The sequence below is a fragment of the Athene noctua genome, chromosome 17 (genome assembly GCF_965140245.1).
Source record: "Athene noctua chromosome 17, bAthNoc1.hap1.1, whole genome shotgun sequence".
NCBI lineage: Eukaryota > Metazoa > Chordata > Aves > Strigiformes > Strigidae > Athene > Athene noctua.
Genome location: NC_134053.1, coordinates 11,991,822 through 12,016,177, shown reverse-complemented (window position 1 = coordinate 12,016,177; position 24,356 = coordinate 11,991,822). Strand labels below are relative to the sequence as shown.

At 41.7% G+C, this 24,356-nt stretch overlaps 2 protein-coding genes across 16 annotated transcripts in view; one reads left to right on the top strand and one right to left on the bottom strand.

Annotated features, from left to right (window-relative positions):
- Positions 1 to 20,456, top strand: part of SFI1 (SFI1 centrin binding protein) — a 32,181-nt gene extending 11,725 nt beyond the window's left edge. For 3 of the 8 annotated variants that reach the window (XM_074920964.1, XM_074920965.1, XM_074920963.1), the window contains 23 exons: positions 522 to 678; positions 1,416 to 1,577; positions 2,022 to 2,092; positions 3,317 to 3,409; positions 3,768 to 3,865; positions 7,609 to 7,690; positions 8,589 to 8,767; positions 9,008 to 9,083; positions 9,839 to 9,934; positions 10,361 to 10,437; positions 11,092 to 11,194; positions 11,701 to 11,797; positions 12,445 to 12,605; positions 13,039 to 13,113; positions 13,402 to 13,476; positions 13,852 to 14,028; positions 14,743 to 14,984; positions 15,901 to 15,999; positions 17,161 to 17,422; positions 18,105 to 18,243; positions 19,017 to 19,137; positions 19,595 to 19,697; positions 20,226 to 20,456. In XM_074920964.1, the coding sequence (XP_074777065.1) occupies positions 522 to 678; positions 1,416 to 1,577; positions 2,022 to 2,092; positions 3,317 to 3,409; positions 3,768 to 3,865; positions 7,609 to 7,690; positions 8,589 to 8,767; positions 9,008 to 9,083; positions 9,839 to 9,934; positions 10,361 to 10,437; positions 11,092 to 11,194; positions 11,701 to 11,797; positions 12,445 to 12,605; positions 13,039 to 13,113; positions 13,402 to 13,476; positions 13,852 to 14,028; positions 14,743 to 14,984; positions 15,901 to 15,999; positions 17,161 to 17,422; positions 18,105 to 18,243; positions 19,017 to 19,137; positions 19,595 to 19,697; positions 20,226 to 20,333 (2,853 nt within the window). In that variant the 3' untranslated portion in view covers positions 20,334 to 20,456. The remainder of the gene's footprint in view (positions 1 to 521; positions 679 to 1,415; positions 1,578 to 2,021; positions 2,093 to 3,316; positions 3,410 to 3,767; positions 3,866 to 7,608; positions 7,691 to 8,588; positions 8,768 to 9,007; positions 9,084 to 9,838; positions 9,935 to 10,360; positions 10,438 to 11,091; positions 11,195 to 11,700; positions 11,798 to 12,444; positions 12,606 to 13,038; positions 13,114 to 13,401; positions 13,477 to 13,851; positions 14,029 to 14,742; positions 14,985 to 15,900; positions 16,000 to 17,160; positions 17,423 to 18,104; positions 18,244 to 19,016; positions 19,138 to 19,594; positions 19,698 to 20,225) is intronic. The other 5 variants (XM_074920967.1, XM_074920966.1, XM_074920971.1 and 2 more) reach the window with 5 other exon arrangements.
- Positions 20,457 to 20,589: 133 nt separating this feature from the next.
- PISD (phosphatidylserine decarboxylase) overlaps positions 20,590 to 24,356 on the bottom strand; it is a 29,137-nt gene continuing 25,370 nt past the window's right edge. For all 8 annotated transcript variants that reach the window (XM_074920744.1, XM_074920741.1, XM_074920743.1 and 5 more), the window contains 2 exons: positions 23,681 to 23,841; positions 20,590 to 23,373 (listed from right to left, as the gene is read on the bottom strand). In XM_074920744.1, coding sequence (XP_074776845.1) covers positions 23,149 to 23,373; positions 23,681 to 23,841 — 386 coding nt within the window. In that variant the 3' untranslated portion in view covers positions 20,590 to 23,148. The remainder of the gene's footprint in view (positions 23,374 to 23,680; positions 23,842 to 24,356) is intronic.

Sequence of the window (24,356 nt, the reverse complement as noted above, 5' to 3'; positions counted from 1 at the left end):
TCATGGTCTCAAGAGGCTGTCAGCTCCTTCAGTAAACTGGTCATCTTGGCTGAAGTGAAAACAGCATGGCTTACTTTCTTTCACTGGAACTATGGCTTTTTGTCCATTTGATTATAAGATGTCAACACTTGCCTGTTTGAGGCCAGTATTCTACTAAGGAGATAAACTTGTGACTTGGGAAATCTTATCATATCTCAAGATGTGTTTCTCTTTTATATGAAAATACTCTGAAAGCCCAAAAAGTATTATTTTGGCCTTTCAATGGAAAAAGTGCAAAAGTATCAAAAAAGAACAAAAGGTTGATATTGGCATTCTTTGTTGATTGACCTTTTCTATGCTGACATTCCTTTGGCATTTGTTTGTTGTTTCCCATCCCCCTGCCCCTTGTGGGGAGGAACCACATTGCTGATGGCTTTCACCTTTAGATTTTACATGGAATTTCCTATTGCCTGTGTGTTCTTCCTCTTCTCTTCTTTGTTCTACTTCCCTAATCTGCCCTCCCTCCTCGATTGTTCTGTCAGGCTTGGTTGCAGTGGCGAGAGCTGTATTTACACAGCCAGAACGACAAGCAGAAGGAGACTAGGGCAGTAACTCACCATCAGCACTGGGTGTTGAAGAGATGCATGGAAGCATGGCTGGGATATTTAAACCTCCACAGAGCAAAGAAACTTCAGAATGGTGAGTTGGGACAGAACAGGGCTCAGCCCCTTTGCTTTAGGGCACAATGATATTTTTTTCTGTTCTAGGAGATACTGTAATGTTTCTGCTTGCTCAACAGATGATAAGATGCAACTCGGACTGTACACTGCTGCAGGACTGGATAACTAAAGTTATATATGAACCGTTGGGAAGTTCATCTGCTTTCCATGTGATGTAAAAGAAAATGCTTTACAGTTCCCCTGACAAACTTGCACATTGCATATTATATTCTGAGATATCTGTGAGAAGGACGTCAATCACTCTATATGTGGATTTTCTTGATAATCAGACAAATCACAACTCATACAGGATGGTAAAGATTATTACACCAGTTGTTTTGTTTTTTCCCTTGAAGTCACTAGAATGAGTTCAGACACTTGTGTGAGTTGCCTCTTGGTAGGTGGTAGTGGAAAAGAATCCAGCTTGGATATCTGGGAACCAGTCATAGGAGTATGCTGAAATGTAAACAGGCTTGTGTATGTTGAACAAGTGATGCAGTGTCTTAACTTCCTCTCCTTAAGTCAGTACAGTATGTTACTGCTTTAAATCTGCCTTTGTGATCAGTAAGGATGCACTCCACAGCTGAGTGTTACTGTGAATTCTTACTGCCATTTTTTCAGTGTTAGAGCTTCTGTCACTTCATGTGATGGCCTCATCTGATACAAATGAGCCCAGGATGGAGCAAGTCATGAGTAATCTGTGTGTTTGTTTTCTAGAGCTGGCCCAAGAGCATCACCAAAGCAGAATAGTCCAGCAATATTTCTCTGATTGGCGGCTGTCATGGAAGTGTAGGAGAAGAATGCATGCTCACAGAAAGGATATTGAAAAACTAGCAACAAGGATTGCCTTATGGAGAGTCTTTGCACACTGGAAGCATTGTATCCAACCTGTATTTAGTCCCTAGCAGGGACAGGTTAAAAACATCCCCGTGGGGGGAAGATCTGGTTAATAAGCAGTAATGTTGTGCAGTAGCGTGGGTGACAACAAGCATGCTATCATTAGAAAGATGTATATAAGGCCATACTAACAATTAATAAAACTGTTGTAATTACAGTATGTTAGCCTGTTGACAGCTAAGAGCCTTAAGAAGATAATTTAAGATTGGGAGGAGCTCCTTACTTAACAGTAAATTGGAAGTGTATTGTGATAAGCCAGCAAAATCTAAAAACTTGACTGTAATCAAAACTTGCACAGGTAGCAGTGATGGAAATTCAAATATTGAAGCACATTTAGACGGAGGTCTAGTGCCCCTCTGTGGGAGGAGGTTGTGTATGTATCAGGATAGTTGTTTCTGTGTAGAAGATTCTTTAACTCAGTGACAGATGTTGTACTGTGTGTGGAAGAGACTCGACAGTGCGGGCTGGCTGAAAAACACTACAAGTATCATCTGTTGGTAAGAGTGCTGTTCAACTGCTGTTCACATGGAACCCTGCTCCACTTTGGCCTTCATAGCTCTCGTTTGAATACTTGCTACTACCACCAAGATCTGCTCCTGCGGCAGCTCCACCTGAGTGCTGTCAGTGGCAGAGGCTGTGGAGAGAATTCAGGAACTTCTGCCTGGCAGTGTCCTTTAGTACTAACAGGGGTGTGTGGGTGTTAAGTGTGGGATGCACCATTTTCTGCCATGGTGAGTTGGGATTGGGCATCAGGTTTCTAAATTCCAACTGTTCTGAAATCTGCCAGTTGAATCCAAATGGGGAAACGGTGTTTCTCTCCAAAATAGTTATTCTTCCAGTTGGGAAACTGGTGAAGTAGCAGATTAATCTTGATGGTATTGAGCTACCATGCTCCTTGGCCATCTCAGCATGAGATTGCATTTTCCCATTGATTTTTTTTCTTCTTTGCACCAATTTTCTTCTACCCTAAATGTTTCTGTCTGCTTACACTGTTTTGCTACAAGAATTATTTTTTCCCCTCTGTAGTAATGCATATATACTTTTTTACATGAGTCCAGATTGCATATGCAGGTAGTTAAGTGTATTTTTGTTTTGTTCTGTTTTTTTTTAAAAAGGATAAATTCTTGGAGGCTATCTGAAAGGTGAGCACAAGCAAGGCTCCGGCATTTTTGGAACTGAATTATTTTTAAGTGTAGATCAGTACCGATCATCAGAGAAATGGCAATAAACCTGTTTGGATCATAGATTGAAAACGTTAATGGCAATAAGAGCATTTTAAGGCAGGATGCTATTTAAGGCATAATGCTAATTACCACATTAATTGCTGAATCAGGATATTGTGGGGATTGTAGACCAAAAGAACTTGTGCAGAGGACACCTAAAAGGAAAGAGGATCTTTTCTGGTTTCGATAAGGAGCAAGTTATGGGTCTTGAGCTGAAGGAGGAGATAGATTGGGAAAGACTTGGGTAGTGGTGTTGATAGCTGAATGAGTTAGATGTCTTGAAGTAAAACCCTGGGAAGGTGGAAGGAAATTTTAGTTTAGTTGGAGAACTGACAATTTGTGAGAGGAAATTGATGCATGGCTTTGATGACAAGTTCATAAATCTCAGCTATTGAAAGGAGTAGCATCAAACATAGATTGTAAGGAGCGGCCAGTTTTAAACTTATCAGTGCTTGCTGATTTGGATTACATGAAAGTTGTGTACATTTCTTGTTACAGAAACTTGGGTTTAAGGGCCTCTGTCAGAATGTCATGAACACTCGTCTTCAGCAAATGAGAAAAAATCTGGCATACCGTCAGCATCAAGTTACAGTGAGTTTAACTTCTTTCTTTGTTCTTGTGTTAGTTTTGCTTGAGCTGTCCGCTTTCACCTACAAAATTTTTTTTTTTTTTTTTTTTGTTCCTAAATACTAATAGCCACAAAATATCTACTGTGGTAATCAGCTGTCAGTCTTAGATATGTTATTTTAGTTTCCCGTTTTTCTATATTTATGGTGACTTTTACCAGAAAAATTCATAGCAGGTTATAAAACAAGTTTGGTATATGAAACAGTGAAGGAAGGAACCATTGCAGCCTGCAATTCCAGTAGGAGATTTAATAATTTATTTTTTTGCATTCTTCTCCTCCCTTGAAATTTATGTTTTTCATGTCTTTGTTGTTTTGTTTCAGGTGCTGCAGAAGTTCTGGAACTGTTGGAAGTTCCGTTTGGAAGAGAAGGAGGAAGAACAGCAGCAGGCCTTAACATTAGTGGCTCATGCCCATTATAGGTACACAGAGAAATATTAATATGAATTTGTACAAATGTGGGATTTGTGGGCCTTTGGTTATCTTTTAAATCTGGTAATACCTTTGGGGGCATGATCATCCTGATGCCAATTGCTCTCGTATTTTCTATGAATAATGGACAATTTGCATCTCCTGTGTTGCTGTGAAATGTGAGAGGGTGATTGGTTAAGCCTAGCTCTGAGGCTTGTTTAGATTTAAGAGCTGGAGGTTTTACTAGTAAGAGCAGTAGGCTGCAGCATGAGCACGGACAAAGCTCAAAACGCTTGCTGCCACTTTACTTTGGGGAGGAGTGGGGGGAGTTGATGGCTCATGTATGCTACCTCTGCTGTTGGAGGTACTCTAAGAGTGAAGGTAAAGCTTTTTTGTAGAAGCTAAATTTATTTAGTGCTAGGAATAAGTCAACATTAACAAAGCAGCCAGAAGGCTTTTAAATTTGACTTGTGGAGTTTGGTGGGGAGTACATTTTTGTTATGACAAAGTTGAAAAGGTATATGATTCTCATACTTCCTCTGTTTATTGGTGCTTAATGCTGCTTTCAGTTGGTTCTAAAACTGCAGAACGTGCAAACTTTGTTGCCTTAAAACTTTCTAGATTTTTGAGTGAAACTTAGCAGGGGAGAATGAGACCTCTACAAAACAGGTCTGTGCTGCTCAGTACAGCATGCTGTACTCTACAGTGCTCAGATCCTGGGGCTGGAGTTGAAATTGGAAACACTTCAACCACAATATTCTGGTGCTGCTCTCAAACAAATGAAAACTGTTGAGGTGTCACCATGTTAGCATATTAGTGCAATGAGCCACATATCGTTGCTTGTTTCAAAATAGGTACAGGGTAATACAGGGTAATAAGGGAAGGAAGGGAAGCTTCATTCTGCCATGCAAGTCTGTGTGATATTCTTTATCAGTTTAGCACAGCTTGCATTGGAAAAGATATTTTACTACAGCTCAGAGAACTACCTTGTTGTCTAACCAGTATCTTCCACTCAATACAATTTCTATCTCATTTCTTTTAGTCCTCCCAGCAGAGTTTGCTTTAAGTATTAAATTTTTCTTGATTAAGAGTGGCTAAAACTACAAGAGTGACTGATACACTTGGTACTGAGTTAGAGTTGATTCTTGGGGTTTTTTTCAGGGCATAATTATTGCACAAATGTCTCAAATTGCCTGATGGATTGGTATCAGGGTCACTTTGTTTTTGCTCAGATATCACTGAAGAAATAAGAAGAGTACTCTGGTTACCTATCTTACAGTCAGCTGCAGTATGTGCAGTTGGATTCAGTGTGAAACTGAAGATGATGTCCCTATAAGCTTTATTTTTGGCTCCAAGATCAGTATGGAATTCATAAGAAAAGAACCTGGACTCAAAATGATGATACTGGTTATTTTCACAAGTGCAGTCGCACCAAAATAAATCCTTTACAACTTCTGGAGTTGTCCTAATTTAAGCTTGCAGTGTGCCATTGAGTGAAATTACTGGGAATCTTTCTTCTCTAGGGGTGCTTGGCATTTCTGCTTTCTGTTAAATTAAATGGATGGTATGGGTTCTCATCACCCTTTACAATTCAACTACTAGCTTTTGTCTCAGAGTAATGATATATCTTACTATCTACTTCTACTGTCATATTATGGAGGCATAGACATGCACAAAAGTTACAAGAGTGTGTACTTGTTCACTGTTGAAATCAGAGACAGGGAATATTGATTGAGAGAGGAAAAAAAGAGTATTTGTGTTTCTGGAGGTGCCTTAAAGGCCTTGTCTGGGCTTGTATTCTTACCCATGGATTTAGTGCTTCTCTTCAGGTAGAGCTATGGTTTATGATGCTATTAACCTTCTCATTTTCTGTATTAAATACTAACACCCCCCCCACCCCCCCAAAAAAATGCCTTTGTTGGGAAAGGGTATGCTTGGGAATATGCTTTTACAGTAAGTTCCCTCCCGGGACACTTTTTTTTCTGTGTAAGTTGAGAAAGAAAAGTGGTTTTTGACATTGAATCTTCTTTCCTGGTAGACTTGGGACCTTGCACCTCTCATTGGCAGAGGATGGTCACAGCCTGTGTTCTAGATTGACGCCTTTCTGTCAGCAGAAGCCTGGCTTCACAGTTGAAAAGCAAGCTGCAGAAAGCCTGTTTTGCCTTGGATATTGGCTTGGTCTTTGGGAGATTCACAAATAGGTTTGGAGGGCAGTCTGAGTAATGAGGGCAGCTGCATTTCTGCAAGCAATTAAGAGTTTTTCTGACTGGTGTGAGAGTGCAGCTGTGCTACATCAGCTTATCCTCTGGAGACAGAGAAAAGGCTCAGAGACTCAGGAGGTTAAGCTCAGTGAAGAGGAGTTGCAGCATGCAACTGCTGCAGTGTAACTTATGCCTCTCACCAGGGAAGGGATGAACAGATGGTTCGAAAGCTCTCATTGATTCTGTAGCCATACCTTGATTTCATGGGTCAGGAATGTTTTTGTGTGCAACCTTTTCTCTTTAGAAAGAGTATAAATGAAGTCCCATTTCCTGAACACAAAAGAACAAATTATAAGTGTGTTCTTTGTTCAGAGGTCCAGGGCTGCTTTCCAACTGGACCTAAGTAAAACTTCCATGGGAGCTTGTCAGGACTCGGCTTCCCTGTTGGTCTCTGATGCAAATACATGCTGTTTCACAACTCGGTGCCCCAGTTGCTGTGTCTGATGATCAGACCTAGGAGATACCCCAGAAGAGCCATCAGCTGAGGCTTGTGACTGGCTACAGATCAAAGACATTCGTGCTGGCAACTACCAGTACCCTCCAGGAAGACTTACTTAACTCATGTTGTTTACCAACCTATAAAATTGTAATGAGCTGTAACAGCTACCTACCAAAAATTACTTGGTAAGAATCCAAAATATCTTTTAGGCCTCTTTAGACTAGAGAAGGGCTGAGATTGGCTGACAGTTTAATTAGTATGCCCACATGACTGAGGTCTGAAAGTAACTGATGTAGTTTGAACTGCGTGCTGTTTCCACTAGGGTGTAGCTCAGACTTCTGGGCTAAGATGCTTCTACCATATGCTTATTCTGTGAGAGAGATGTATAGTGCTCAATCACAAACACATATTAATTGCATCGTTGGGATACTATTTGATAATGATTCTTGTGTATCCCTATGGAGAAGGCAGACTAGCAAGTATTATCTTCATCTAGAGAGAAAGAAGCTGTGATAATGAGGGCAACTAACCTGACCTTGTTCATAAAAGGCAGCATTGGTAGAATCCCTTCAGTGTTGAGATTAGACGATGCTGCTCTTTATTATAGTACAATGTTTGTTTGTTTTCTTTTTAAATAAGAGTAAGATTTTCAAAATGTTTCCAAGGGAGGAGGGAGTGGGGTGTATTTACAGTGGAGAAGAAGTAAAAGATCATTATGTATTTCTTTGTGTGTTTTAGAAATAAAATTAATTGGTCGGATGTCAGAATAATCTTTTGAATGATCTGAATGAAAGCAGGGAGTTCTGATAACTTCAAAAATTCATTAATCTTGTCTCATGTATTCTGGTTAAGATTTCAGGGGATAAATTGTCTGGTTTTTAACCCAGAGAATAATGAGAACATAGAGCTGCCTGATTTCCAAAGAAGGCTTGCATGATTTGAAAAATCAAGTAACTGTTTAAGTTGTAGGTTGATTGGTCTTCTGACATTCATAAAATCAATGTCTTTTCTGAAGGAATTCTGTGCTGACATTCTCCCTTTTTTTTTCTTGCAGGAGGGTGTTGATGAGACAGGTGTTTGACACGTGGTTGCTGCATGCCTGGAAGCAGCAAGAATACAGAATGGAAGAAAAGAGGGTAAATGTAACTCTTTCACCTGGCCTTGCTTAGGAAATAGAGTGGATGATTTCTTAGTCACTGTCTGTGAACATGAGTTAGCATGAGATGGACTTGGATGTTGTAAATTCCCTTTTTCCTTGTGGGAGATTAAGTCAGGGAAAACAGATTACAACCTATATATACTAATCACCTTTTGAAGTTAAGTGTTTATTAATAATAGAATCAAGCTGTTATTATTAGAGGATAATTAGTCACACTTAATTAACCTACTCCTTCACCCAGTAGATGTGTGCGCTCTCTCTCACACTCTGTTCAACCTGGTTGAAACAATAATAGTAGCAAAGAGCCAACCCCAGCCTATTTAAGAAGTGCTGTGTTGTACTGCCAAACTAGTTGCTTCTGAGTACGTGTCCATAAAGTCCCTTAAGGGGTCCTTGATTTCTTAAGATGTATGTATAATCCTGTAGTCTTTATATATAGCTGCCACTGCTGCCTTTTATGTGGTCTGAGTTATACAACTCGTAGTTGATGGTAGCGTGTGTGAGTGGCCTTGTGCAGATATGGCTGATTCTTGGTGTTCTCTGATTATCGGTTCTTGCAAATCCAACAGGACTGGTTTCTGGAGTTTATCAGTTCTTGGGAGTCTTTCACAGGCTGCTTATCAGCTTGTATTTTTCCTTTCTTTGGCCTGCTGTTTTCTGGTAACAGTTTCGCCATCTGCATGCATATAGGTACCTGTAGAACATGTTCACATAAACTCACAGCAAAGGGACTTTGATGTGGTTTTTGCTGTTCAGTGTGAGAAGAGGAAAACAAACATTGGACAGTTCTGTGCATGTCATCTTTAAGGAATTGTCTCCTGTTGTTTGTAACTGCCCTGTGTCATGAATACATTGCCACCATCTTTCCATTACAGGCTGTACTTCATTTTGAAAGGCAACTATTGAGTTGCTTCTGGTGCTTCTGGCGTAGAAGAACAGCTGCACGTTTGGAGGAGCAAGAGGGCTTGGTTCGTGCAAGAGATCACTACAGTAACCTGCTCCTGCTAAAGACTTTCTGTCTGTGGAAGCAAAATACTCAGGAGAGAAAAACAGAGTAAGAAGTTTTTTTTAAAAGGGAGAATTATTTGGATTGGCCGTGCGGTGGCCTGCTTTTAACAAAGCAGCATTTAATTCACAATGATTCTGACTCCTTATGTGTGCTTTGGAATTTACTAGTTTGTCTTTCAGTAAATGACTTACTGAAAATAGCAAGTGTGGACTCAAGTCTGTGCTAGAGGGGTTCAGTAACATGAATTGCATTATAGGAGAAATAGTTAAATTATTTTTCTCATAGGAGGCTCAAGGAGACGCAAGCCTTAAGATTTCACTACTCAAAGTGTCTGCGGTGGACTTGGAACAAGTGGAGAGAGGTGAGAGAGTTAACAGATGGGGAAGAGCTTGAATCCTTTTTGTTACATTCAGATTGCTTTTATCCATATGGCTAGAAATTAAATTGTTTATTTTAAACAGTACTCGTTCCTAAGCTCTCCTCCCTTTCCAGGATAAAACCAGTTCAGTGTGGGCAGAACAGGAATTGTGTGTGGAGGAGAGCGAGTTCTTTGACTTCTTGTTCACTTTTAGTGAGTCTAGGAGATTTACCTGGGAAGGTAACCAGAGTTAACATGATAAGTGTCCCTAGCCAGTACTGTCTATGTCCTTCTCAGCACTTTACTTACATTAGAAGTTTGCAGCAAGGCCGTGGTGTATGGTCTGTGGTCATGCACAAGTCATAGCAGGCCCTGTCAGGTGACACTTCACTTCTATGCTGGGCCTTTTCCTTACCATGATTTGATGTACCAAATGTGCCTTGCAGCGTGTCTCAAGAATCTATGAGAAATTTTAGACTTGACGCTAGTCTGTTGGTCCAGAACCTTTAACTTGAGTGATTGCATCAGTTTTCAAGAGGATTCCTAAAAAGGGCAGAAAAAAACCGATCTCAAATAGGCCTTTTGGAGGAATAGCAGAATGCAGCACCTATTCGAGTAAAAACTTATTACAGCAAGATAAAGGATTGATGTTTCCCCTGAGACTGGGAACGATCCTTTTTCCTCTGCTCTCTGCTGCTCTCTGTTTTCCCTCCATCATGTGTACATACCTTTTTTCTTTTTTTTTTTTTCCCTTATAGTACATGGGACATCAGCGTGAGAAATGGAGGAAGCTGGTGCAAGCAGACATGCACTATGAGCACACATTACTGGGCAAGACCTTGGCAGCCTGGAAGGTAGGAGGGAATGTCCTTTTCTTTGAGGGACTTCTGTGTGTGTGCTTAAGTGTTTCGGTGAGAACAGAAGAGCTGTCACGCTGTTTCACTCTAGGCACTTACACACCAAGCATGCAAGGTACAATGGAGGCTATTGTAAATACGGTTGTATAAGCTCTAGCACTGCTTTTTGGAGCAAAAGAACCAATGTAACCTTGTGGCTTTGGTGAAGGTAGATAATAGCTAGCCTTAGTTAGCATGTAATAAAGACTGTTCATCTCGGAAATGCAGCATTTGATTTCCGTGGCTTGTAACCTGTTTTTTTTCCCCTGTACTCTACTGCTGCTACTGCTCTCCTAAGCTGCTACTGAGAGGATCCAGGTGTCTCCTCTCCTCAGAGATATTGGCAGTTGAGGGAAATTTCACCTCTCTGTGCTTTTCTTGCAGAGTTACCAACTTAATGTACAGTGCATTCTATACCAAGTAGCTGAAAAGGAGAAACAGCGCACCAGACTACTGCTGCGGTAAGCCAGCGCTTCCCTGTGCGACATGAGACAGAAGTGACTACACCACGGTCAAATTACTCTCTTTCACTGCTGCCTTTGTAAATTTTTGAGTGTTCAGTGCTGGGAATTGACTTTGCTGTGCATTGCTGTTTCTATGCAGGTCATCTAGCTAGAAGAAGTCAACATCTTCCTGGATTGCCATCTGTTTTGCTTGAATGTTTTTTTTTGGTCTCTGTTTAGTCCCGTGAGAGACAGCAGACAGCAAACTGTATCATTCCCTGTAGTGCATGGATTCTGACTGCTATGATATTAAAGCAGCCTGGAAGATGTAGAGGCTGTCTTACATTATAGTGAGGAGAATAGTTGAAGATAGCATAACTTAGTTTTAACTAAAGCAACCAGTACAATCTCATTTGTTTTAATGCTATACAGCTTGAGTTACTTGCAGAGCTTAACTGACTCAGCTTAAGATGCTAGATTTATGGGGTGTTCTGTTTTTCCACTGCCTTCTCTTCAGCAGAGAGCTGAAAGGGCAGAAGCTCGTTTTCAGGACTCAGTTTATAAAGGCAGCTGGTTTTGGTTCCCCTGTGAGTGGGAAAGTGCCAAGTGAACAAGTGAGAATACCTAATGTTTTTTGTTTGATTTTTAATTTTCTGTATATTTTACCTTCAGACAGCTTCTGTGTACGTGGAGAGAAAATGCCCTTGCTCTTATACATGAAGATGAGGCAGCTATTTGGGCAGATGAGCATTACAGGAGAGCAATCCTGTCAAAGGTAGGTTCTGTATAGCAGATACCAAGGTCTAAGTGCAGATGCTAGTTCAGGCAGGGGTTGGATCATGCAGTTACAAGGACCAAAAACTTAATCTATGAGCCACTACTGAGAGAGGTCTAAAATGTTGGAGTCCCATCTTATTTTTACAGGTATCCCTGAAACTTGTCTATGAGTGAGCTCATGTGTTTTTTCTCTTCCTTTCTTTCTCCCTTTTCCTAGAAAGAAGGGAAAACCAGTAGTATGATAGAGCATAGTAACATTACCTGGTGGGGGCAGGAGCAGACAGAGAAGCAGAAAAGAACAATGCCTTGAAAAAAGCCAGGGGGACCCTCTGAAATACTGCTGTATTTAATTTGTAGGAAATCTGCAACGTCTTGTTGAGCCTTATGTGAAAAGTGAGGTGGAGGTGGTTATGGTGTCAGCATTGTGGAGTACATCGTTTCCCCTTCCAAAGACCATTGCAGTGCCAGTCTGTATCCTGTCTCTTGTTTGCATTGTATCTTTAGGTGTTGCTAGAGTGGAGCCACGCTGCCAAACTACGAGTGTATTGCCGTAAGCAGAAGGTGACGGCTGTGATGGAGGCCAGAAAATATTTGGATATAGGTGAGCTGGTGGAGATATTAAACTCTCAGAAGACTGAGTTATCTGTGTATGATCCTTCAAACGACATGGCTTAGTAGGGCAGTCCTTTGTGTCATCTGACAGGTGAAACGACTCGATGGTCTATTAAGCCTACAAAGGATATCCTCATAGAATGGGGGATGACTTGAGACTCCAGTGATCTGTTGAAGGCTGCTTGTATGACTTTTGCTTCTCTATTGTTTCCCTGTCTATATAAGGGATGCTAACACTTCCTTCCTCAAAGGAATTTCCCATTGCTAATTTTGAGAAGCTCAGATGTCTCTGTTTCGAGGGCAGTGCAAGTAATCTTACCAATTACTGCTTCAATCTTTGTCCAGTAAATAATATAAAAAGGCCCTCAAACTCTGCAAGCATTTTCATGGTACTAGCCATGTTCTTGACATGAACACTGAAGTACAGAGGGAAAATTATTTCATAAAGAATGTCAGTGCAGCAGGGAAGGCTCGCAAGTCACAGCTCACTGTCCGTTACCTGAAGTGTTTCACAATCCTTCCTAGCGCTGAGTATTGTCAGTGTGTTAAGTATTACTAAAACAGCTGATCACCTGATACTCTCTGACATTAATAGTCTCCTTTTGGTATGTGAATTAATTTATCTTCTCCTACCAGTGCGTTTACAGACCCTGTTTCTTCACTGGAAGGAATTAACTAGGGAGTCTCTGATGCTGAGGGCTCAGCAGCACAGGGCAGTACAGCACCATCAGCAGCAGCTACTCCAGAAGTACCTGGTGAAATGGAAGAAATATCATCAGCGGTGCCTTGGGAAAACGGTGAGAGGGATCTGCAGCCTCCCCAGCCAGCGAGCCGGGGGGAAGTTACAGGTGTGGAGGAGCAGGCCATGTCCCCTGGTGAAGGGAATGGTAGTCTTGGCTGAGGAGGACCAAGACAGCCTGGTGTGTTGAGGAGGAAGGAACGTGCCTGTGTCTTGCCTGAAGAAGTTTTGATAGAACTAATAGACTTTAACAGATAACAAGCTGGGCTTGCCATGTGTGGGATCATTGACTGTTAATGAAATCCTTGCCTGGGCACATAGATATTTGCAAATGGGGTTACACTGTAGGGCACTTAAATATTGAGGGTGGCCTCAACAGAACAAAGGGAGGGTGATAAAAGCTGTTTGGTACCTGTTCTGCTGTAGTAGCATTTGGCTCAGATAAGTGGGGTTTGTCTGCAAGTGACTCACTGTTTTGATTGCCTCAACAGCTACTACAGAGACAGGCAGATCAGCTAATGACTCGTAGACTTTGCTCTGCTTCCTTCTCTTGCTGGAAGACACGGGTAAGGAATTGTCCTCTGGGTAGGTATCTAGCTCCTTGCTGATCGTTATCCCTTTTTCTCCTTCATGTGCCATTTACCCATTAGGGAAAAAAAAATAAAAAAAAAAATTAAACTTTTTCTGGATTTTTGGTTCTGTTGGTGCAAGACATGCAAACTGGGTGAACTGAGCAGGTTATTCTGCTATGGCTCCACCACCACGTTCTGTTTGGTTGATGCTCTACCTAGTGCTTCTGGTGTGGGATGTGTAAAGTCCTAACCTGGGTGATGTGCAATTTTTTTCCCTGATAGCTGTTGCAGCAACGGTGGGAAAAGCAGAAGACAGTGCAAGCCTTGTGGCACTGGTCTAATTCATTGCAGAGAAAGGTAAGGGTGGAGGGGTTAGGGCAAATGAGTGCATTTGTAGATGTGCAGGTCATATGCAGATTTAACTGCAGTCAGCAGAGTGCATGTTGAATATCTGTTTCCTTTAATCTTTGGGGTGATATATGTTATTCTAGGATGCTGGAAAACTGTCCCTAAATCCTCTTATCCGATTAAAAAATTTGCACGGGTTTTTCCCCATCCAGCCTCAGCTGTCTTAAATCCCTGACCCTTTGTCCTTGTGGTTGTGTCCTGCTGTTGCTGTAGCTCTGCCTGTTACTATACAGTGGAAGGGAAAGTGTTCCTGTCTGCAGGGGGAGTCCCTGGCCCGGGACTGGTCTTTGTAACACTCGCAGCTATCTGCTGGTCATGTTGTAGGTATTTGATGCTTGGCTCAGATTTGCCAAAGGGCAGCAGCAGAAGAAAGATCTCACTGAAAAAGCCACAGGAGTTTACCACACTGCTCTTCCGAGAGAAGGTGTAACCCGGGTCTGGAGATACACTGCTGGCATGAAACAGTTGCAGGGACAGCTGCAAGCCCAGCACCAGCTGAAGGTGAAAGAGACAGTGATTGCCCAGATACACCCAGGACTGGTCTGCTCTGATCTGCTCTGTGTGTGTCTTTGTGTCTGTTTATGTATCTTGGCGCTCTTGTTTGGATCTGACATACATGTTGGCCTGTGGTTCAAAGCAGAACACCTTTCATTCAGCTGAGACTTGAGCACTTCAGACTTAATTGGGAACCTTTCTTAATGAAGCTATGTCAAAACTGTCCAATTCTTGCCATAAACAGCATTGCTGCATGAAGCCTTTGCATGTGGCTAGGGTCTGGTCTCTAAATTCTGTACTAAAATGAGGCATTAGAGGCTGCATCTAATCCCATTTTAGCTTTAGCACCACTTACACCTTCAAATGTGGGCTTATGTCACTTCTGCCTTCGAGTATCAGCCCAGCCCCATGTGTAGAAAGGAAGATAGGGATGTCTATATTGATTGCTCTCTTCCTGCTCCTGGGCAGCTTTCCCAGCTCTTCAGGTTTTCAAGACACTAGTTGTTCATTTGCTAATGTGCAGCCTGCCTAACTGCAGAACTACCCAGCTGATTCTCTTTACCCAAATGTTACTGCAGTGGACCTGCTAATTTAGCTTAGAGAGCTGGGATGGCTGTGATGTTATCAGACATCTCGGTTCTTTCTGTGGTGGTGTTCTCCCTGGGTGGCATGCTGCTGCTTCCTACTCTCAGCCATCAGATGCTCTATTTGTGTTGGCAGGCAGCCTACAACCTTCACCAGTCAGTGTATCGTTGTGCCATGCTGTGGAAGCAGAAGGCTCTTTCCAAGAAATTAAATAAGCCTTGTTCCTTTCTGCCACTTCTGAAGAAACAAGTGACATCTAGAAGACCTGGTGTTAGCCCTGAGACAAGAGGACATTCAGCAGAGGAAGAGCCACGGCCTTCCAAATGCAGTCATCTACCATTTCACCTTGCTGATGGGGACTCAGTTCTCAGTGATCTGTGAGTGTACAGTTCTAGTCCCTCCTGCATTTCTCTGGCATGTATGTAGCTTTGCATACATGTAGTCTGTTGGGGTGTCTCTCATTTTTGTATTTCCGAGTTTTCACACTGATAACTGTTAGTTCAATGCAATTTCTCTAAGTCTCTGACCCTGCATCATACAGCTGGCGTTGCAGTGTTACACAAGAGCTGCTGTATAATGCATACATCAGCCCACAAATAATGAAAGAATTTGGGACTTTATACTTCATATCAGTGACAGGTAGAATCAGTTCAGCTATATGCTTTCTACTATGCATTTCTCAATATACAATTACGAATTCATGGCACGTTTGTCATAGGAAAAGTTACACAGGGAAACAGTTGGAAGATGTATGTGATGGGACTTTTACCATTGTGAGAGTTTATCTTGCCCAAGTGACCTAGAGCTGTCACTGAAGTCATGTCGAAAGTCTGATGAAATGATAAACATCAAGATTCTGGCTGTGTAGAAACTGAACTTTCTCTTCCCCTTTTCTTTCCCCTGGGAAGCTATTCCTTAAAAAATTCTTACTGCTCATGGGGAAATTGCAAGGAATAATCTTCCATGAAGCTTCTCAGTCCAGGACAGGAGCCTTACACAGAAATAAGGTGATAGGTTCACATTTCTTCAAGCGAGTATATGCTGCCAAAAGTAGTAGTTCTGCCTTGTTCGGCTCAGTCCCTTCCACCACTCCTCATGTTGGCATAATCATTCTTATGGCGAACCAGATTGCAGCAGTAATTCAGGCTGAAATTTAATCTAAAAGTTATTATTGCATGCAAGGATGAGTGATGGAATAGGACTGTCTTTAGCTGCAATGCCAGTTAAAATTTAAATGCTGATTTAAAATAATCACAAATACGGGGCATTATTAGTTCTGTTTGTTCTTTTCAGAAGTGCTATTCGACAAGCAAGGTTACCACCATGGAGGCCTGACTTCCTTCTGGAATCTAATTTAGAGAGCAAGGAACTGCTGGGACCTCCTTTTACTAGGTAGAAAAATCTGTTTTTAAAAGTAAAGAAAAAGAGGGTGACTTATGCTGTGCTTATCCTCTCCAATCCCCTTACCTTCACAATACAGAAGATCCAGTAGTTACAGAACTGTGCAGTGCTTTATACTACCAAAAAGCCATAGTGACCTTAAAATCTTTAAGTTTCTTATATGAAGCAGACAAGAATAATGGAACTTTCAAGTTAATTAAATAGCAACCAAGGCCTTTGTTTCATTAGTGAGAGATTTTGAGGGAAAGATAAGGCACATCACTTATTTCAAAAATCAGTGAGCTTAGTTAATAAGTAAAGTTTCCTTTTCTGTTAGTCTTGCCACATAAACTCGGAATTTTGTGTTGTGCAGGATTCTTTTTGGCTCACAGGTCATATTTGCTTCACAACAGGTTTGGGTCTGGATTTAACTGATCTACTGGGGAATCATTAATGATTCTGGTAATGCAGAGCCAGAACTGAATATTTCTCTGTCTTGACCGAATCAGCTTTGTTGCTCTATTTTTACTTTCCCCTGAAAGGTCTGTGCTACTGAAATTGTTCAACTAAGCAGTGGTTTCACTGTCTTGAGTGTTCTGCACTTGTTTTGGTTATGGTATCACGTCTTAGCCCTGAAAGTGAGGGAGCTGAAACTGCTCTTGCTATAGAAGCTGAAATTGCTTTTAAGCAGATGTACATTTTTGGTGAAACTGTTCTGTAATTAGCTTTAGAGGAGGGAAGTATCTATCAGTTTCCTGTTCCTGTCAAAACACGTCTGAGATTGCTGCTTCTGCTCCCCTCTTTCTTTTGTCCCCAAAGCAAAATAAACCAGGGTTTTGTTAATGGGTTGAATTCACCGCTCTAAAGAAATTGTTTCAGCCTGCATGAATGAGGAGGATTTGGAGCAGGGCAGGTAGGAGTAATGGAAATGTTAACTGCTTTTGCTGCTTTTTTTTTTTTTTAAAAAAAAACACTGTGGTGTTTTGTTTTTTGTGTGTGTGTGTTTTGTTTGTTTGGTTTTTTTAAATTGAGGTTTCCCCTGCATCATAAAGCAGCTAACTGGAAAGCTGCATGCAAGGGAGTAAAAAGATTCTTCCTATTTTTTGCACTGACTGCAAAGGACAAGACCAACAGTTTGCAATGTACAGGGAACTCGTCCTTCTTCCTTTACAGATCAGAGGCACCCTTTCAGCAACCAGCTGTGAACAAATGTTCTGCGCAGACTGGGAACTTAATGCTAACGCCTCAAATGGAAGAAAGTGCCTGTAAATGTCTATCTCAAATGGGCAACACCACTCATTTCTATCCACCTCCCACATGTGCCGCTGTCCCGTCTGTACCACTGCGGACTCAGGATGTGTGCTGTGCTGCTCAGAGGCCAGAGCTACGCTCTCCTTCAGCTTTCATGTCTCAGGTGAAAGCTGGAGCAGAAACGGTGAGTGTATTGCTGAAGGAAAAATCAGTGTGCTCACAGGGCTACTGTCAACATGCGTGCTGCTTATGGATGGTTTTTCCCATGGCTCCTCCGGACTGCCCATCTGGTTGTCGAGCTGTTTCTTATTCTAGCTGTCATCTTAAAAGCTGACCAAGTTAACTGGCTCTGAATGCCCAAGAACTGTTTACCATGAGTCTGAAGCAGTATTTCACTAGCTGATCAATCCACAAGCATGTTGTACTGTAATTTGTGCCTTTTCTCCTGGTCTTCTGTCCTTCCTACCTGGATGCTTTTCCTAGCAATTGACTCGCGAGTGCTGCTCCTTCAAAGAGTTACAGCAGTTGGTTTGCCAACTAGATTACAGGGATTTAGGAGTAACTCAGTTTAGTAGCAGTGGCTGTGGCTGAGAATCTCAAAAATTAAAATTTATTGCATCTGCAAGTGGGTGCTTGCATTTTAAACTCCTCTGTTCCACACAGAATGGGAGGTGTTAATCTTGATGAAATATATCCATGGTGGAAATGAGAGTGCCCATTTCTAAACTCTGCTGTTTCTGGTATTTTGAGAGGGGCTCAGCAACTACAGGGGTGTATCTGAGAGTGGGAGTAGGGCTTAGCAGGTCAGGTGCCTCCCACTTGTAGGGCTTACTCAAGAAAACCCTGTTATCGTTCTGTCCTTATAGAGAGATCAGCCTGTTAGTTCTCGCAAAGGAGCCTGTTCCCAAGACACTCAGCGGGACTCTGTGAAGTTGCGACCAAACTTGCAGCCACATCTGCTCTCACCTGAAGATCTGGTGGGAAAATGGAGTCACCAAACTGCAGGTAGGTCGTCAGACCTAAACTGTAGCAGCTGTGTGTCCTCCTCCAGTTTACACAAGACTGCAAGTTAACTCCCCATGTATGGGAGGCAAGGCAGTCCTGTAAGCCTGCATCATAGGAGGTGAAGAGTATCAGCCATTCCTTTTCAGGATGGTAAGTTCTGTGGCTTCTGCTGAATCAGGGGTCCAAAGCCCTGCTCTAGGGATTGAAGGATGGGAAATGCTAGGGGTCAGCTGCTTCTAGCGAGAATGTGCTCAAGTGCTGCGGCATGCACATGGCTGAATGTACAGCAGAACTCACTTCAGGAGGGAAGAATTCACGCAGGAAGGTTCTCTTTTTAAGTTTTCCCCATGCTTACAGTATGGTTGTAAAGGGGACGGATGGTGTCTAAGCACCTCTCAGTGTGGTGGTTTTAATGACCTAAGGGCATGAAATTTGTGTTCCATGGGACTAGATTTACTACTTTGCTCTAAAATAGATGTAAACCACTAAATCATGAATAGGCCCAAATAGCATTTGTAGTACTCAACCAATCACTAGAGCATTTCTTCTTTTTTGGTGTTTAAAGGGAGCCTTCAGAGCATGTAATGCTGTCAGGCCTCCTGCCCTCTCACTGTACCTGATCTTTTGGGTGAATAAGTACATGTCACAGGGTGACAAAACATGTGAAAAGGACTCGGGAAGGTTCCATGTTTCCTGTCTACTGCCTTTCCTTGATAAGAAACAGTGCAAGTCTGCTCCTCTTCCATTGCCTGTGCCTTGTATCTTCCATTCAGCTGAAGGGGAAGAAGGGGAGCACAGGTCCAGAGAACTGGTGTTCCAGAGAAAGCTGGAAGTTGAACTCCAACACATCCAACAGCAGATGCAGTACTACTTCAGCAGGAAGCAAGAACTCAGGTATGTTGCAAAGCCCCTTTAGCCAGCCCTTCTTCATGCTGTCAACTCAATATTGCTTTTTTTTTTTGTACATACCTACTTTGAAAATAACTGGTCTGTTCACAGTAGAGCTATGAATGAAACAGAGAAAAGTTCTAGAGGTTTTTGGTAACTTCTCTACTAGGACAAGAACGCATTTACAAAAATGCTTAAGAAAATGGGGCTTGGAGGGGATTCAACTGTCAGGAAAGGAAGAAGTCAGGAACTAGGAGTAGGAAATGGAGACAACAGTTTTCAGACAAATTTCTCTGCCTTCCAGCATCCTTTCCTTTTTCCTTTTTATTTTACTTTTTTTTTTTTTAGACTTGCCATTCACTGGTTTGAGAGAGAAAATTGGGTCTTATTGCAAGTTTAAGTTGGCTTAAGACTGTTGAGCTCCTAACTGGGATAAAAGAATCCTCCTAATCCATTTTATCAGGTCCTGTCAACAGCAGGCACAGATTCTACAGAAGTGGCTAGAAATGAGCACACAACCAGGGGACCAAGATGGTGTACAAGCAGTTCAGGAAGAACTGGATCAGGTGTGTAAACAGCAAACAAAGTGAAGTTCCTGAAGTGATTATCACTAATGCTATGCACTTAGCCTAAAGGCTGATGGCAGTTGTGAGGAATTGTATAATGAGCTGTTATTAAAATGCCAAGAGAAGGGAAATGTAATCACAAGTGGGCTGGTAAGCAGAACAGACTGCTGTGGAGATGCATCTTCCTCTTTGCTCAGAAATGTAACTCCAGCTCCAGTAGACTTTTCTAGGGCTATTTCAAAGGTACAGAACAGGCTTGAGTAGATTCAGTCTCAGATTTTTTTTCTATGATTTCTCAGGACTGTGTAGCTACACCACAACAGACTGCACCTGCACTGCTCTCAGCTCCCAGGTTCATACAGCTGTTACCCTCAGGCTAGCAGCCATTACTTGGCTGTTCCAGAGTGACAAGAACCATTAAGTGGGATAATATAAAGGCTGCTAGAGCTCATTCACTCTTCCTCTGTCAAACAGACTAAATGCTGTCTTGCTGTACAAACAGCTTATGCCAGTTGTCTCCACTTTCAGTTGCAGGTGAGGATCAACACTCTTACCAAAGCACAGCTAAAAGAGAGACATCATGTGCAGAAGCTGGTTGCCCGCCTGCGTGATATCCAGATTGCTCTGGATATGTAATACATCTGTACCAGTATTCCAGCACCTGGGTGGGGCTTTTTGCTCCTTTCATAGCAGGGAAGGATGGAAGAGATGTATACAATTCCTTATTCTATGTATGTGGCACTTTTATAAATTAAAATATTTTTGCCTGACTTTTTTGTTACTAGAGCTGGTTAAAAAAACCAAACCAAAACAAAACAAAACAGGAGCTAAACACAGCTCATGCTGCACTCAAAATACCTAGTTTAGGTTACTCTGACATTTCAAAAAAATAAGCAACACTGATAAGACTCTTTATTTCAAAGTGTTTGCAATTAAATGAGTTCATGTCAGTAAGTCATACACTTGACATACAAAAATACTGTGCTACTGATACAGTTGAATTAAATGGATTCTCCATGCAGGAGAAATTCACAGCATTATCAGTACCCTCTAGGAACTTTGCTTTCACTTCCAGGGCTCATTGCTGACAACTGCATAACAAGTGATGTTTGTTAATCAGCTAGCTCTGCACAGTATTAAGACCATCACGAAAAGAGCCACTTGCATGCTGAATCCTCTCTTTCTTAGATTTCTAATAAAGCAAACATCAGGTAACCCATCCTCTGGTACTAGGCTAACAGCAACCTTCAGATACTGTGGATGATGATGCTGAGTAGGAAGAAATTAAAGCTTAAAGTTGCTTTGGCTGTGTCCAGATGCCATGGGCCATAGTGGAAGAGGGGGAAAATATTTCATTTGTCTCTTCCCTCATCCACTGGAACAGATTTGCTTTCTACTGTTCATGTGACACTGAAGTGTAATCAAGCAGCTAGTCCTAGCTTTATCCTCTTGGGGTTGATGTTTGCCTTAAGTCTTTTCTCACTCTTAATGGTTTAAAAAAGTGCACATTTCTAGAACCTGTGTAAGTTAATATACTGCTGCAGGAGTAAACTTGCTAATGCCAAGAAGTTTAACAAGATAGGTGGCTGAGAGCCACTTCAAGCTTTCAAATTCCTCCCTCTGTAAAGTGAGGAAACATTGACTCTTGGAGCCAAATGAATTTTCTCCTGCTTGTCACCCAAACAGCCACCAGTATCTGAGTCATGGCTGGGCTACATCACTTGGAGGCAGTTGATCATCCCTTCTTTCCTGATGACAAGCTAAGCATACAGGACTTGGCAAACTGGACATTTGTACAACAAAATTATATTCTATTTTCTGCAGTGCATACAAAGAAGATAGGTAATATTTTCTTTAGGAAATCAGAGCGGGTCAAAGCCTATCATCTCCTTGAAGTAGCAGAAAAGTAGCTCAAGCAAGGAACTAATGAGAAATCTTTCAGAGCAGAAAGGCAAGTTTCATAAGCATGTCCACTCCAACAAGCTCTGGCTAGTAAAGTCAGTTCTAAATGAGTGCCTGGACTTGAAACAGTTTATTCTCTAAAAACAAATTAAACATAATTTTAAAATTCAATTCCTCCACTTTGGCACCAGTTTCTGCCAGTGCCATATTCAATGGATCCAAGGTGTTAGATTTTAACTCTTCTTGACAAAGAGGCTCTAAAGTTTTGCTGTAGGATGAAGCTTCAGCGTAGAGCTTTCAGCCCCCAGCACATTCCTAGAGTTAAGTATGAGGGCAGAAGTCAGAGCCAGTGTGGGGATTTTTTATATTTTGAGTAAGATAAAAGAGTTGTCAGTTCATTATAGGAGGGCCAGGCTGACACCTGGGAGGCAACTTGGGACTGCTTCAAAGAGCTGTATTATTTTCATACACAGTCAGTACATAATAGGACATCTCACTCCGTGCCATAAAAATTGGTCCTCGAGTATCTGAAACTGTTTTGTAAATAGAGGAATTACTTCTTCAAGAATTTAGTTACAAAGCAACAATGAAGATACATAGCAGAAATTAAAAACGTATTTTGGCTGCCATCTCATTGCATCACACAATAAAAACGTTCCCTACATTTTCCAACCCCTTAATCCAAAAGGTGAAGTAACTGTCTCTCATACAGACAAAATCTTTAAGGCCTGGAGTAGCAAAATAAAACCATAGATTAGGACATGGAGCTTTTGTTTTTTTGTTTTTTTTTTTAAAAAAAGAAAACCCAAAGATATTCATTGTATGGAATGTAGACACAGTGTTTCCAGGTTTAAAATACAGTGCAAAGTCAATTTTTAAAGGGACAATGTCAGGTAAAATGAAGTTGTCAAACAGTAGAAAACCTGGATGAGTGTAATTTATTGTACTGATGCTGTCTGCTGTACATGTTGCTTTGGACTGTGAAGCTGCTCACTCATTTGGCGTGCTGTGCATTCACAGGCTGCCTTTAGGTAAGCAAGAACTTCACCGGAGTGTCTTAGAATAAAATAAATATGAGAACACATTCTTTACTCAAGGTCTGAAAAACAGATATTGCAGATATAAGGTACAAGGTCTGACTCAGCCTGTCAGTGTCCCTTTAAATACAGCTAATCTCTGCCTCCACCCTTCCCCATTGCACCTGCACAGCCTAGGAAGGCTTAGAAGGGACTTACAGGCTCTAAGAACATAATTATCCTGTGGCACATTGAGGGGAGAAAATGAAAGACTACAGGCACAGGGTGGGACAGAAACCTCCACAGTCAACATCTTTAAAGGCAGCTGTACCTGATACATATGTGGTCATTCAATTCTCTTTCTGCATTCAGCAGCACGTTAACTGTAGACCAAATACTCTCAAGTTTAACATAGCAATGACATCTGTTTTCCTCACCCAGGTCCTGCTGAGTGATGCACACTTAAGTGAAACGCTCAGTGGTGTGAGAAGAGTCCCTTTGTATAGAAAACCTTCTTGCTGAGCGAGTTAATTCTATAGAGAGCCCAGTGCTTCTCCAAAGCGGATTTTCTGTCCGGCTTTAAGGTGGAATTTGAAGTCCTTGGGTGCCTCAAAGATGAGTACAATCGTAGAGCCTAAGTTAAATTCCCCTAAATGTTCCCCTTTCCTCATGGGGATTCCCTCCTTGTTGTTGTTGGATATGAAGCTGAAGTCGTTGTAGGAACCTTTAGAGTAAGATGGACTGTTGGTATGCAAGTCCTGTACAGAGAAGGAAGAAACTGTTACTTGAGGATTTCTGTTCTCTGTATGCACTAGCACAGCTGTAGGCTGTGGCTATCCAGGCATTTTCAATGGAGGAACTTACTTACAATTCAAAAGTACAATAGGAATATTTTTTAAAAATAGTCTATACTGGAGATGCCTGCCTCTACATCAGTCTTAGAACATCAGTCCTGTGAAACACCTTAATCTCAGAGTAATACAATATTTTTTTTGTCATTTTCTTTTATTATACTGTACCAACCTTAAACATCAAAACCAGAAGGTTGCCTCCTATCTTGCTCACCTGGTCAAAGTAGATGCGGATAGAGCCCACGTTTGTTGCTCCTACAGCTGTTAAGGAGAAAAAGCCATGTTTCCAGTCACCTGTAAGGACAACCCGTTCATTGTGGCAGAACAGTTCCTTGATCCAGCGAGCAACTCCAGGATTCACAGACATCAGAGAACCTGAAATAGTGAGAAAATCATCAAGTTATCTGGTTGGGAGCAGTACTGTAATGCTAAGTGGTATTTTCAGTGTAAGTGTAGCTGATTCAGTAACAATTTTGTCACTTATTTGTAGGAAGAGAGGCAAATGCAAAGCAGAGTGACTGATAGACAAGGGTGTAGTAAAACAAAGGGGTCACAGAAAGATGTTGCTCCCTACTTCAATGGCAGGCTTTGGCTGCCTGGAAACACAGCCAAGGTGAAACTGCAGATGGGAGTAAGTGAAAGCTGAGGGGGGTACTGGTCAGCCAGGTATGAAACTCAAACCCCTTTGCTCTTTATTAGAGAACTGTAGATGGTGCTCCAGATGGTGTTCAAGCCTTACAGTGAAGGATGAACGTGGCCTTTAGTTTCCCTGTGATGCTGCTAGGAAGAATGCAAAGTAATATAAGCCCTGCCTAAGCGTGTTGGATCTTTCTGGACAGAAGACTAAGGATTAAATCTGGGGTGGGAGTCCCTTTCAAAATGTCTGCCAT